Source organism: Corylus avellana, chromosome ca5 (assembly GCF_901000735.1).
Source record: "Corylus avellana chromosome ca5, CavTom2PMs-1.0".
Classification (NCBI taxonomy): Eukaryota; Viridiplantae; Streptophyta; class Magnoliopsida; order Fagales; family Betulaceae; genus Corylus; species Corylus avellana.
This window is the reverse complement of record NC_081545.1, coordinates 4,561,580-4,575,893: the sequence shown is the minus strand read 5'-3', so window position 1 is coordinate 4,575,893 and position 14,314 is coordinate 4,561,580. Positions and strand designations below refer to the sequence as shown.

General features: G+C 32.2%; 2 protein-coding genes across 2 annotated transcripts; one reads left to right on the top strand and one right to left on the bottom strand.

Moving 5' to 3' along the window:
- Nucleotides 1-423: 423 nt before the first annotated feature.
- On the bottom strand, nucleotides 424-1,651 carry LOC132181325 (uncharacterized). The gene has a single exon (XM_059594499.1). It carries the CDS (start codon nucleotides 1,648-1,650, stop codon nucleotides 784-786), a length of 867 nt encoding a protein of 288 aa, XP_059450482.1. The 5' UTR covers nucleotide 1,651; the 3' UTR covers nucleotides 424-783.
- Nucleotides 1,652-7,466: 5,815 nt separating this feature from the next.
- LOC132181588 (B-box domain protein 30-like) lies at nucleotides 7,467-7,898 on the top strand. Its single transcript, XM_059594837.1, has 2 exons — nucleotides 7,467-7,772; nucleotides 7,893-7,898. Exons 1-2 carry the CDS (start codon nucleotides 7,467-7,469, stop codon nucleotides 7,896-7,898), a joined length of 312 nt encoding a protein of 103 aa, XP_059450820.1.
- Nucleotides 7,899-14,314: the final 6,416 nt, after the last annotated feature.

Here is a 14,314-nt window from a genome sequence, read left to right as displayed (position 1 = left end):
TAGTTGATCATGTGACATAATTATATAAATTATAATGATAATACATTAATACTTCAACTGTGATTATAAGTAACACATTGTTTAATCCAATGTCAATTAATAATTAATTTGATATTATATGAAATGTGATTATCATTGTACATGAATAATATGAATTATATGATTAATTCGTAGACTTATGACTTATGTGTTATGTCATATTATATATGTATTATTTGTTATTATATAATCATATAATTTAATGATCAATTCATCATGTAATATAATCATATAAATTATAGTGATAATATATTAATACTTAAATTGTGATTTAATTATCTCAAAAAATTGTAATTTAATCATAAATTGATCATGTTTAAGTATTATTATTATTATTATTATTATTATTGTCAAAATATAATTATATATTATATACCACATACTTACTCATCCTATGAGTCCCATACCTCGACTTAAAAGGGGTTGGCCGATTGGCTCTTCAACTTGGGTCATAGAAGAATTACCCAAGAAGCATTGCCCAAGTAGAAGGTTGTGGCCAACCCCCGAGAATTCATCCCAGAAATTACCTAATACCAAAGACAGCAAACTACACACGTCTCCTAAAACTTCCTTTTGTTTGTCTGCATCAACATTGTATCATTTATCATAAATTAAACTTAGTTTGAGCTTTAAAAACAATCATAATGTAATTACATCATATCATTACAACAAATGTAATTATATCCGACGCATAATACCAAATTAAGCTTAAGACTAACTCAAAATTAATTGATTAGAAAATGCTTAATCAATCTTTACCTGATGAAACCCAGGTTCATGAGTTAAACCAACACCAAGCTCCGCCAAGCACGAGAAAACCCTAGCGTCGCTTCCGTACAAATGTGCGTACCTCACCAAGCACGAATCCAAAACCCTTGCCAAAACCTTAGCGAGCGAGTAGCTTATCGCGAAGCCTCCACCGCCAAACGCCATGTCGAACGAGTACTTCACGTTCTGCTCGTAGCTCTCCGAGTTGCTCCCAACGTAGAACCACCGTGCGTGGTCGTACTTCGCTAGTGTTTTCAGCAGGTTGTCCACGAAGAAAACGGTGTCGTCGTCGCCGAACACGTACCACCGCACGTCCTTCTCGTTGCGATCCACTATCTCTTTAACCACGCGCGCCACGCGGATCGCCGACCGGAGACCTCCACGAAACGTGTACGGGAACTTGGAGGTGTCAGCGGAGACGACGACCGGAGGGACGGTACTGTCATTTCCGGCGTCGGAGGCCGCGACGCGGTCCAGGAAAGCGAACGCGCGGGTGGAATTGGGGGAGTACCAGATGCGTAGGTAGGGCTTCCTTCGGGGCCAAGACTGGGACGAGGAGGCAATGGCGAAGAGGAGGTGTCGGCGCGTGAGAGGATAATCGAATACGCGTGAGACTACGGTTGGCGGCGCGTGCCAATCGCGACGGTAGAAGAGGAGGTAGAGGATGAAGAGAAAGGAGACGATCAAGAGGAGGGTTTTGAGGCGCGAGAGACTCAGGTTTTGGGGCAGCGTTAGGCGCATTTTGGAGCGAGTGAGAGCGTGGGAGTGAAAGCACAAGAAAGACAAAAGAAAGCGGATTGTGCGTTTTAAGAAGGAAAGTCTGCGTTTCGTTGGCTTTTTCATGGACTGGACGCTAATGCAACAGAGATCTACCTGAGGAGGATTTTGTCATTTTGATCCAACTTTTTCACTTCGGTTATTTTCTTGTCTGTCTTTGTTTTGGCGTTACAACAAACGGATTATGAAATGGATCCGGATCCCCTCCCTGAAAAATTGGAGATTCTCCTACCGTAAATTTTGGCCATTCAATCTCATCCAACGACTATCAAGATGCTACGTGTTTCACTAAATAAAAATTAATAAAATATTATTTAATATTTAAAAACAAAATAATACAAAAACATAATTGATTTTTTTTATTTTATTTGACCTTGGGATGGCCGAACTACCGCCTAGGACCACCGTTTGGGCATGGGGGTGGCTTTGGCCCCCCAAACATTGGCCCTTGGGGTCTAGTTTGGCCACCGGCCAAATAAAATAAAAAAATCAATTATATTATTTTATTATTTTGTTTTTTATTTCTTAAAAAACGTTAAGCATGTGATATTATGGTAGTCGTTGGATGAAATTGAAGGGCCAAGATTTACAATTGGAAAGTCTCTAATTTTTCCACTAATAAGAGTGGATCGGGATAATTAGGAAATACCAAAGGCCCATAATTCCTCAAATCTCAGCCGTTTGTAGTAATTGCACAATCAGTTTTATATTATGTTTTATCAACTCAATTGTAATGTTTTGAATTGTATAGAAATATAGAATATACTTCCATTGCACGCATCAAGGTTAAATTACTAATACGATATATGTCATGTGTACCACTTAACCTTCTTTACTTTGGATCGAGATCCCTAGCACTTCTTCTAGAATTGTCCATAGGTTTTTTTTGAAATTCTGGCCACTCATTTTTATCCAACAGCCATCAATTTGCCACGTGTCTCACCCAATATAAAATAATAAAATATTATTTAAATTTTAAAAATAAATATAAAATATGAAAAATATATTATAAGTCTCTAAGTCAACGCGCAAAAATTAAAAACTTTCTAGGTTTTTTTTTTCGACAATTTACCCCTTTGATCAATTAAAATGACAATAAAATATTTGCCGTCAAAATTTTGTAACAGCCGTTAGGGCCACTCAAAACGCACCGTTTTACTTGATTAAAATATTAATTTAATTTTTTTTAAAATTGAAGTGGCCACCAATTCCTTCACACCCATGGGGTGGCTCGCGACCAACCCATGGAGGGGTTTGGGGTGACCTGCAAGCCACCTCACGGGTGGTTTGGGGGGGAAACTTGGGGTGGGCAAACCACCCTTGGGGTGGCTTGCGGCCACCCCATAGGGGTTGGGGGTTGGCCAGGGGTGGCTTTTTTATTTTTAGATTTAATTTTTTAAATTAAATTAATAAAAAAATTAATATTTTAATCAGGTAAAACGGTATGTTTTAAGTGGCCCTAACGGCTGTTAAAAAAATTTGACAGCAATGATTTTATTATCATTTCAATTGACCCAAGGAGTAAATTGTTGAAAAAAAAAAAAAATCTAGGAAGTTTTTTATTTTGGCGCGTTAACTTAGAGACTTATAATATATTTTCCCTATAAAATAAAATAATTTATTAAAAATAAAATGGGGGTGGCCGGCCACCCCAACTCAGCCTGGTGGTGGTGTCGGTCACCCCATCCTGTTCTTAAGGGCTGGCCAACCATCCCCATGGCCTGGCAAGTGGTGGCTGAATCATTTCTTAAAGGCCAAACCCATAAATTAAATTTATGAGTTATTACTGGGGTGGCCTAAAAACCCCTAGCCAACGTAACCACTCCTAGCCTAGGGTGGTCTGCCACCCCCTAGGGGGAGAATGGGATGGCTCGGCCACCCCATTTTATTTTTTTAATTATTTTAATTTTTAATAAACTATTTTATTATTTTATTTTATATTTATTTTATTATTTTTAAGTTGGTGGCTGTTTGATGAAAATGAGTGGTTAGGATTTCAAAGGCAATTCTAGGAGAAGTGCCGGGGATCTCAATCCCTTTACTTCGTGTTTAAAATACTTAAAAAATTGAGTAAAGTTAAAAATTATATTGTTATTTTATCTTTTTGGCATGGCAGTATTAAATAGTTTTTTTTTTTTTTAATAAGAATAAATTCAAAAGATTAATTGACACTACATCATCAATAACATAAAAAATGAGAAATGATTGGTGTCAATAATTTGCCCATATTCTTTTTATATTCTCCTATAAATTTAATAGATCAACAATTATATTTGTAGGGTCCACCATTGACTTATGTTTAGTCTATGAACGGATCCAGCTTTCAATTTGGAGAGGGACCAAGGGCGAAAAAAATTTAAGGAGTGACCAATTGGCAAAAAATACTTTAATCTTTTTTTGCCTTCAATTTTTTTTCTTGTAATTTGGGCATACCAAGGCCACTTTCAGTCCCCCCATAGATCCGCCTCTAGTAGAGTCCACATAAATCTAACAATTTAATGATTAATTTGTAAGATGATATGGATAAAATATTAACACCAACCATTTCTCTAAAAAAATTTATGTCATATTTTAGACATAGATGAATATGAAAGTGGTCTCTTCTATTTGCATGTTCTTGACTAATAATGTTATATCTTCCAGAAAAAAAAAAAAATGCTATTTTTAATTAATACAATAATACAAACATAATTGTGACTCTAGGTGACACGTTTCTTTTGCATTTGTTTGGGCCCGGGATGGAACAGTCGAGGAAGGATATCTGGGACTATAAGGATAGCCCAGACTTAGACTACATGAAACATGGTCCACTATACTCCTGTGTTGGTATTTTCATTCAGGCGGCCCATGTAGTGAAAGGCACATATACTCATTGAGTTAATAAATTTTTTATATTATTTAATTGTTGATTTTTAAGATGAGATCGTCAAAAGACAGAAATTTGTATTTCCGTTATTTTTTTCCTATTTTACTTGTATTTCCATTTTATCCCTTTATTTCCCTATATGTTTTTCTTTCTTGTTTTTTTGCTTGTAATAAGGCTCTGTCCTTTTTTTGATCAACTCGTTACTGCTTTGGTCCGGACCCTTAGGTTGTGGATGTGAACAATATCCTGGCTATTGGGTTGAGGAGGAAGAGTTTCGACTTGAAGGTTCTTTGCTCTCGAGGCCGAGGAATAAGCTACCTATGCATTGGAAAGTATCTGTTTGGTGCAGATCTATTTTTAAACTTGATGAATAGTCATGGATTAGCAGATGTTTTGTAATGGTTGATTGGTATATTGTTGACGTATGTAACTTTAGCTTCAGCTATGATTTGCTTTCAGAGTTTTTGCTCTGTTTGTAAGAACTTTGCTCGCGACCTTTTATCAATGAATGAATATGAAATTCTCCCCTTCAAAAAAAAAAAAAATCTCCAAATCAGTATGGAGGAAATATCGTCAAACTCATGTGCCAAGTGTCTATAAACATTTAAAATGCACATTAAATTCTTAACCTCATTAATAATAGTTTACTAATTTAGACTAAATTTAACATGCCTTTTAAATCTTTATAGACACTTGGCACTATTTTACATGAGTTGGAGGATATTTCCTTCATATCGGCTTAGAGAAAATCTCTATCATTGGTCAAAAAAAAAAAAAAAAAAGGACAAAGTTTTCCTCTAAACTGAGTCGGAGGAATTTCCTTCAATCTAGTCTATAAAAGTGACATGTATCCTTTTTTTAATAACATGTGAGATGTATATGAGTTTTTAATAAAACTTATTCCAATTTTTTTCCTGCTATTAAAAAAACATATGAGGCTATTAAAAAAACATATGTATCTCATATGTTCAAATGACACATGTCACTTTTATAAACTAAGTTGAAAAAAATTTCTCTCATCCAGTTTGAAGAAAAACTTTCTAAAAAAAAAAAAAAAAAACTGACCCCAGCACTTATCCTTCTAATATATGGCCTTCCAATGAATGTGAAGGATAGTCTTGGGACAATGAGCTGTTTAGAAAGTGAAGGGATGAATTTAATTACTCGATCTATGTCAAATGGGAGAAGAATCTTCTCCCTTTCAAATAAAATAATTGTATTTATTTTATAACTATGATATTTTATGATATCATATTATTTAATTTTTTAAAAATATGTATTAAAATTAATCTTGACTATGAAAAAAATGCTATTCCTATCACATGATACTCAACAAGTAAATTACTTTTCTTGAAGAATTTCTTTCTTTTCTTTTTTTCTAAAATTATTATTATTTTTTTTTATAAAATTATTATTATTATTTTCTGTGGGTAACAAATACTTTTCTTGAAGAATTTTAATTTTTATTTATTTATTTATTTTATGTGTCAATGTTCACATCTCAATCTTTCAAAGTCATACTTGTAGGTGTTTAATTTAGCTTGGGAACCTACGAGTGAGTCGGTACAATCAAACAAAAACAGTTTAAACAACAATTATTAAAAAAATAAATAAAAATTTATTTGTGAAAAAAACATAGACAAAGTCTTCCTTCAAACGTTGAAGAAATTTTATTTAATTTAGTTTATAAAAATAATTTATATCTCTTAACATGTGAGTTGCATATATTTTTTTTAATAATAAAAATAAAATTAAAATAAATTTTTATCTCACATATTATTAAAAAAGTAAACACATATTATTTTTATAGATTAAATTAAAAAAAATTCTTCCGACCCCATGTCAGACAAAAACTTTTTTTCTACTCTCCAACCAACAACGTCTCTCACAATTACTTGGATATCTATCCATCCAGCACCCATCCAAGCCTATTTTTCTCCACTACTTTTTTTTAATATATCAAATCAAAATATTGTTAGTCACAATCTCATTTTGGATGGAATATAAAAGCCAGAAGCTTTCAAGTTTCAACCACACATGTGGACTCATCTACCAACGCTAAAACAATTTGTGGACAAGGACACTCCCTCCACTCCTGTCCTGCCACGTGCACCCCTATGAAAAAAATATGGGGTCCAAAAAGGAATGGGCATCAAAGGCTTTCCATGAAAAATCAGTCAAATCAGTTTCTCACCCCCCCAAGTTGTCCTACATGCTAAGAACTCTATTGTGAGTTGGTGGGGTCCCCAAAATAGAAGCCCTTTAATTCTTGGCCATACAACAAAGTTTTCTCCTTTAGAAAAACAACCCAAATTGACTTGGTAACCACTCAACAACAGAAAATCATGGCTCATACTCAACCCCTCAAACACCTCACCAATCCTAAAGGCCCTTAATCATGTCTTAGCTTTTTGCTATTTTGTCAAATTTAGTGGAGTCACACATTCTCCACTCTCCTCAATTACCAAAATGCCCCTTTTCTGCAATCAATTGCATCCAAAAGATTCCCCAAGTGTATCTTCAACTCAATAATAATAATATATTCCAAGTATTTATCTCCGCCATAAGTTTTAGATTTAAATGCACGCTTTAAACAAGATTGTAGAAAGTGATTTGTTTTAGAGTGTATTTTTAAAAAAAGAAAAAAGAAAAGATGGGCATTTAGAATCACATAAATAATATTTTTGTTTTTTACAAATTTCACCAATTGTTTAATTTTGTTCTTTTTTTTTTTTTTTTAAAAAAAGGGCACGTTTTAAAAGTATTAAATGATAAGAAAAAAGGCTAGAAAACTAAGAAAAGACAAAAACAATGGCTTTATTTTGTCATGCAATGGCATTGATGCAATTATGTTGAAATTCCAGGGCAGAATTTACATTCATAACCTCAATGTGAAATATCTGGCCAAAAATGAAAGAAGCTTCATGGAAATAATGTCAGCATTTCATGCTTACGTTCCTATAAAAAGGCTACCTTCCTGCAACTACTTGGCCACGCCATATTTGGATTTCTAAGCATGTGCAAAGGTCTAGGAGAGGGGAAGCTAGGCGGCGTCTGCGGGCTGCCGGGACACCAAGACGACGATTCGCCCCATGCCGCCGCCGCCACCACTGGGTCGGTGCCGTGCGAGCTCTGCGGGTCAAGGGCTTCACTATATTGCCAAGCTGATGACGCTTTTTTGTGCAGAAAATGTGACAAATGGGTTCATGGGGCTAATTTCTTAGCCCGCAGGCACATTCGGTGCTTTCTCTGCAACTCGTGTCAGAACCTTACACAGCGATATCTCATCGGAGCTTCGTTAGAGGTGGTGCTTCCGACAATGGTGAGCTCGACAGAGAGAAGCCGAAGTAATCCCAGCTTTGAAAAACAGTCCCCAACAAAGATCAAAAGGCCTTTTCTCTTTCTTTGATTTTCAACGTTGTAATGTTTTTTGTTTTTTTAGTTATGAGCTTGTGTCTTTGTTTTTGTTTTGACATAGAATTTGTGGCTGTGAGATACTGAAAATAGAGTAGTGAATTTAATAGGTTTTCTGGAATTCAGGATATGGGAAATTGTGGGAGAATAAAAATCACTAGTCTTTTTATCATTTGCAATTGCAATATGTACAACCCAGGTTCGGATCTTGACAATTTGTTGTTCTGATTACTAGCAGTTCAAATAATAAATATAAAAAAGTCTTACAAAACCCATTTACACGAGAAGAAAGCAAGCCATCTAAAAACTTGTTCGGATAAATAAACCTTATAATAAAAAATAAAAAAAATTATATTTATCGTCTAAATTATGTGCCCACCTATGAGCAAAATTGTAGGGAATATGTACCTTGTCAAATCATAAGGATTTTATATTTAGTGCCTCCTCTTTCAATAACATATTTACTGTAACGAATCAATGCATCTCTTTTCTTTGATCTTCACAATGATGTGGTGGCAAGGTGGACAAAAATCAGCCTCAAAGACTCCATAACTAACCAAAGGTAAGTATCATAGGACAAAAATCAGCCTCACAATATAACCAAAGATAAGTATCATATCATAGGAGTTCGCCGATCACCTCGTCGCCATTTGAAGGGGTGGCCATGGACAGGCACTCCAAGAGTGTCGTTGAGGTGGGTCAACCACCCAAAAGGGTGGCCGACCACGCCCTTCCCTTATTTTGCCTTCTTTTTTTTTTTTTTTTTTTTTTTTTCTCCTTATATGGTTTGATACGACTTGGATCCAAGAAATTAGAAGCTCCTACAAGCTTCAGGGGACCTCAATCCAAAAAAGAATATGAAAGAGTGTCACGTGGCTCAATCCAAGCCACGACAAGCCCCCACGTAGGGGACCCCTCAATCCAAGAAGGAGTAATGAAAGACACCTAATGCTGTAACAACAAAATGGCTCCATCTGCACCACATGGTGTGGAAAATATCTCATCTTTTGAACAAAAATGCATGGTGCTATAACAGGAAGTGGCTTCATCACAGAGGATATATGGGTGAGAAAAATTGATATCTCATGGCATCGATCAATTCTGACGATTGCTCTCATTGATCACCTATTTCCTTCTCAATGGCTCAATGCCATGCAACACAAATAAACCATTCAATTTGAAAGAGATGTCCCAACGGACCACCCAGATCGAAGCAACAATATTATCACACACTTTTAAATTTTTTCTCGTTATAAATGATGTTGGTAGCACCCATTAACGACAAAATTTAATGACACTCATTGGAAAGGAGTGATTTGAGTGGGGAATACCCTCAGCATCATTACAATACGTACATATATATACATATATAAAGACGTGGTCCATAGTTTCCGAAAAATCTCATGTTTTAGACTGGTTGATGCAGAATGAGACAAGAATAAATTGGTCCTTTAGTTTTAATTAGATTATTAATTTTATTTATGGTATCAATTTTATTTGTAATTCAATAATAGGATTGGCGGAAGTCCAGTCACATTAAGGTTAGGTATAGGCATAGTGTTCTATTGTAATAGACAAATTATGATTAATGAAATAGAAATATTAGGTGTTCTTCTAATGTTCTCCTGGTGTCCTTTCAACTATGATGTGACTTTTAAAATCACCAATAGATTAAAAGTCAATAATGATAATATCAAATTCAATGATGATTTTAAAAGCTACATCACAGTTGGGAGGACACCAGAAGAACACTAAAATATCAAGCACCTAGCAATATTGCCCTTAATGAAAAGATTCCTCTTTTCTTTTGATGGTGATGAGATTCTACTAAGGGGGCCTTGGAGACTCTAGATCAAACTATAATCATTGTAGATATTTTGGTAAGACTTTGAATTAATTAACATTCGATTTATCTTTAGTTTTTGTTGTTGTTGTTTATCTTGTATGTGAAAAATCTCTTCCGTCCTGCGCCACTAGTTATTTTTATCCTTGAAGAATTGTTAAAAATGTATGCGTTGTCAAAGCTTTTTGTCTTTTTGTCAATGGTACACTAGCTCAATCAGTCTTTGGTTCAACCACTTGTTCATTCGATTAGATATATAAATATTTGATGAGGAAGTACCATAAATAGATTATAATGATATAATTTTTTTTTTAATATAGTATTTCATTCAAAATAATAGGGGTGCAAAGACGGTTACGGTTAGCGGTTAGTGGCAATAACCGCTAACCGTAACCATCCTAACGGTTAATAAATTTCACTAACCGCAACGGTTAGCGGTTAGCGGTTATTGCCACTAACCGCTAACCGTAACCGCCCTTAGTAAATTTCACTAACCGCAAAGGTTAGCGGTTATCGGTTAGCGAAATAGATAACCGTCCGCTAACCGCTTTTTTTAAATTGGGTTTTTTTTTTTTTTTGGTTTCTTAGGGCTTTTTGAGCTTTTTTTTACCCTCATTTTTTTTTCTTGTATTTTTAATATCTTATTGGGCCCAATATAATCCAAAACTCATTCCAATCATACCCCAATAATCAACAAATACACAATAAACGACCCAAAATCATTGGAAATAATTGTAAAATAGTAGGAAATCAAAAATCAAAGTAGCTCGGGAAAAACTCCAAGAAAATGAACCCAAAATCACTGACCTTGGCGGTCTAATTTGAGAAAAAAAAAACTACCTAGTATTTTCATTGAGCCGATCATGAGCAACGGATGAGTTTGAGAGAGTTGAGACTTGAGAGAGGCTGCTCAGCAACTTTGAGTGATTTTGAGATTTCGTGAGATTTAGGGTTGGAAGAAGGAGATGAATATATACAGGTGCAAAACGATATAGTTTTGCCTTCTATATAATTTTTTTTTTAATTTTTTTAAAAAAGGTTGAAGGATAAAACTATTAACTATCAATAATTCAATTTTAAAAAAATTGTTACTAATGGTTCAAAAAATTCAAAATTGTTCAAAAAATGGTTAATTTTCTTTTTTTTTAAAAAAAAAAATTGTTAAATTTCTTTTTCTAAAAAATGTTCAAAAAATACATTAATACTTCAATTGTAATTATAAGTAACACATTGTTGAATCTAATGTCAATTACTTAATTTGATATTATATAATCATATAGTCTCATTAAATTATATCATATGATTTATATGATTAATTATTTAAATTCTTATCATATTTACTTATAATCTTTTTTCTTTGAATTGAACTTAATATCTAATGGTAAATGGTAATGTTCAAACTTCTAAATTCTAAATTCCTAAAGTATCTAATAATGCTTTAATTAAATTGTAGACTTGTAGTTATAAGTAATATATTGTTTAATTCAATTGAATCAATTGTGATTATCATTGTATATGAATCATATGATTAACTTGTAAACTTATGACTTATGAGTTATGTCATATTATATATGTATTATTTATTATTATATAATCATATCAATTACAGTGATAATATATAAATTACTAAAATTGTAACGATAATATATTAATACTTAAATTGTGTTTATAAGTAACACATTGGTCATTGTTTAATCCAATGTCAATTACTTAATTTGATATTATACGAATCATATCATCATTGTACATTAATAATATGATTCACTTGAAATCTTGAATAAAATATTTAAATTGTCATTGAATCATATGATTAAGTATTGATATTATACATTTATATTATTCATATGCATATGTAGACTTATATAGACTTATAACATATATAGACTTATAAGTTTATAACATATATTAAAAATAAGTCTCTAGATATTTAATTGTTGTATTAATATGAATTGGTATACTTATGAGTTATGTCATATTATATATGTATAATTTGTTATTATATAATCAAATGATTTAATGATCAATCTCATGTGATATAATCATATAAATGATAATATAATATATTAATACTTAAATTGTGATTTAATTATTTTAAAAAAAAATTGTGATTTAATGATCAAGTGATTATGTTATATGTATATAGGGGTGCAAAGGCGGGCGGTTTTTAACCGCCCGCTAACCGCTAACCGCTATAACCGCCAACCGCCTAACCGTTTAACCGCATTAACCGCTAACCGCCTAACCGCCATAACCGCCTAGCGGTTAGCGGTTATTGGGTCTACTAACCGTAACCGCTAACCGCTAACCGCCTTTTTATATAATATATTTTTATAATTATACATATAACATAATCACTTGATCATTAAATCACAATTTTTTTAAAAATAATTAAATCACAATTTGAGTATTAATATATTATCACTATAATTTATATGATTATATCATATAATCACTTGATCATTAAATCACAATTTTTTTTAAAAAATAATTAAATCACAATTTGAGTATTAATATATTATCACTATAATTTATTTGATTATATCACATGAGATTGATTATTAAATCATTTGATTATATAATAACAAATTATACATATATAATATGATATAACTCATAAGTATACTAATTCATACTAATACAACAATTAAATATCTAGAGACTTATTTCCAATGTATGTTATAAACCTATAAGTCTATATAAGTCTACATATGTATATGAATAATATAAATGTATAATATCAATAGTTAATCATATGATTCAATGACAATTCAACTACTTTATTCAAGACTTCAAGTGAATCATATTATTAATGTACAATGATGATATGATTCGTATAATATCAAATTAAGTAATTGACATTGGATTAAACAATGACCAATGTGTTACTTATAAACATAATTTAAGTATTAATGTATTATCATTATAATTTTAGTAATTTATATATTATCACTATAATTGATATGATTATATCACATGATAACTTGATCATTAAATCATATGATTATATAATAATAAATAATACATATATAATATGACATAACTCATAAGTCATAAGTCTACAAGTTAATCATATGATTCATGTACAATGATAATCACAATTGATTTAATTGAATTAAACAATATGTTACTTATAACTACAAGTCTACAATTTAATTAAAGCATTATTAGATACTTTAGGAATTTAGGATTTAGGAGTTTGAACATTACCATTTACTATTAGATATTAAGTTCAATTCAAAGAAAAAAGATTATAAGTAAATATGATAAGAATTTAAATAATTAATCATATGAATCATATGATATAATTTAATGAGATTATATGATTATATAATATCAAATTAAGTAATTGACATTAGATTCAACAATGTGTTACTTATAATCACAATTGAAGTATTAATGTATTTTTTGAACATTTTTTAGAAAAAGAAATTTAACCATTTTTTGAAAGAAAAAAAAAAAGAAAATTAACAATTTTGAACAATTTTGAATTATATATATATATAAAATTGCTTATAGTTATATTATATGCATATTGAATAATATAAATGTATAAGATAAATATTTAACTATATGATCCAATTACAATTCCAATACTTAATCAATTATTCATGTACAATGACAATGACAATGTGATTCATATAATATCAAATTAAGTAATTGACATTGGAATAAACAATGTGTTACTTATAACTACAATTGAAGTATTTTTGTTTGTTTGTAAGTTTATAAGATCAACACTTAATCATATGATCCAATGACAATTCAAATATTTATAGCAATTGGGCCCAAGAAGATATTAAAAATACAAGAAAAAAAAATGAGGGTAAAAAAAAGCCCAAAAAAAAAACTCAATTTTAAAAAAGCGGTTAGCGGGCGGTTATCTATTTCACTAACCGCTAACCGGCCACTAACCGCTAACCGTTAACCGCTAGGCGGTTAGCGGTTGCGGTTAGTAAAATTTACTAACCGCTAGGGCGGTTACGGTTAGCGGTTATTGCCACTAACCGCTAACCGTAACAGCCTTTGCACCCCTATATGTATAAATATTTTTATAATTATAATTATAAAAATATATTATACAAAAAGACGGTTAGCGGTTAGCGGTTACGGTTAGTAAACCCAATAACCGATAACCGTTAACCGCTAGGCGGTTATAGCGGTTAGGCGGTTAGCGGTTAATACAGTTAAGCGGTTAGAGCGGTTAGCGGTTAGAAGTTAGAGCGGTTAACGGAAACCGCCAGCCTTTGCACCCCTACAAAATAAGATCCAGAGCATAATAGCTCTAACATCTCATAGCATAATGTTCTTACTAGCCCAAAGTTATGTTAATACAACATCATAGATATAATCAATAAAATCTCACAATAAAAAACTATCTACGTCAGCAGCGTCTAACCCATGCACAATTTCTCTTATAAAACAAATATACTCCGGCTTTTAAAACCAGACTAGATTTAAGACATGAGTAGCTCAAATTTCCTTAAAACTTTATTATACCGGTCATTAGAAATAACCCCTCACACCGAAACTATCCTTCCTTAGCTCAAAGGCCAGAAGCAAAAACAAAAATACATAAACAGAAACAAAAACAAAAAATCATAAAACAC

Coding starts and splice junctions, on each gene's coding strand:
- LOC132181325 (XM_059594499.1), bottom strand. CDS start 1,650: ATGAAAAAGCCAACGAAACGCAGACTTTCCTTCTTAAAACGCACAATC.
- LOC132181588 (XM_059594837.1), top strand. CDS start 7,467: ATGTGCAAAGGTCTAGGAGAGGGGAAGCTAGGCGGCGTCTGCGGGCTG.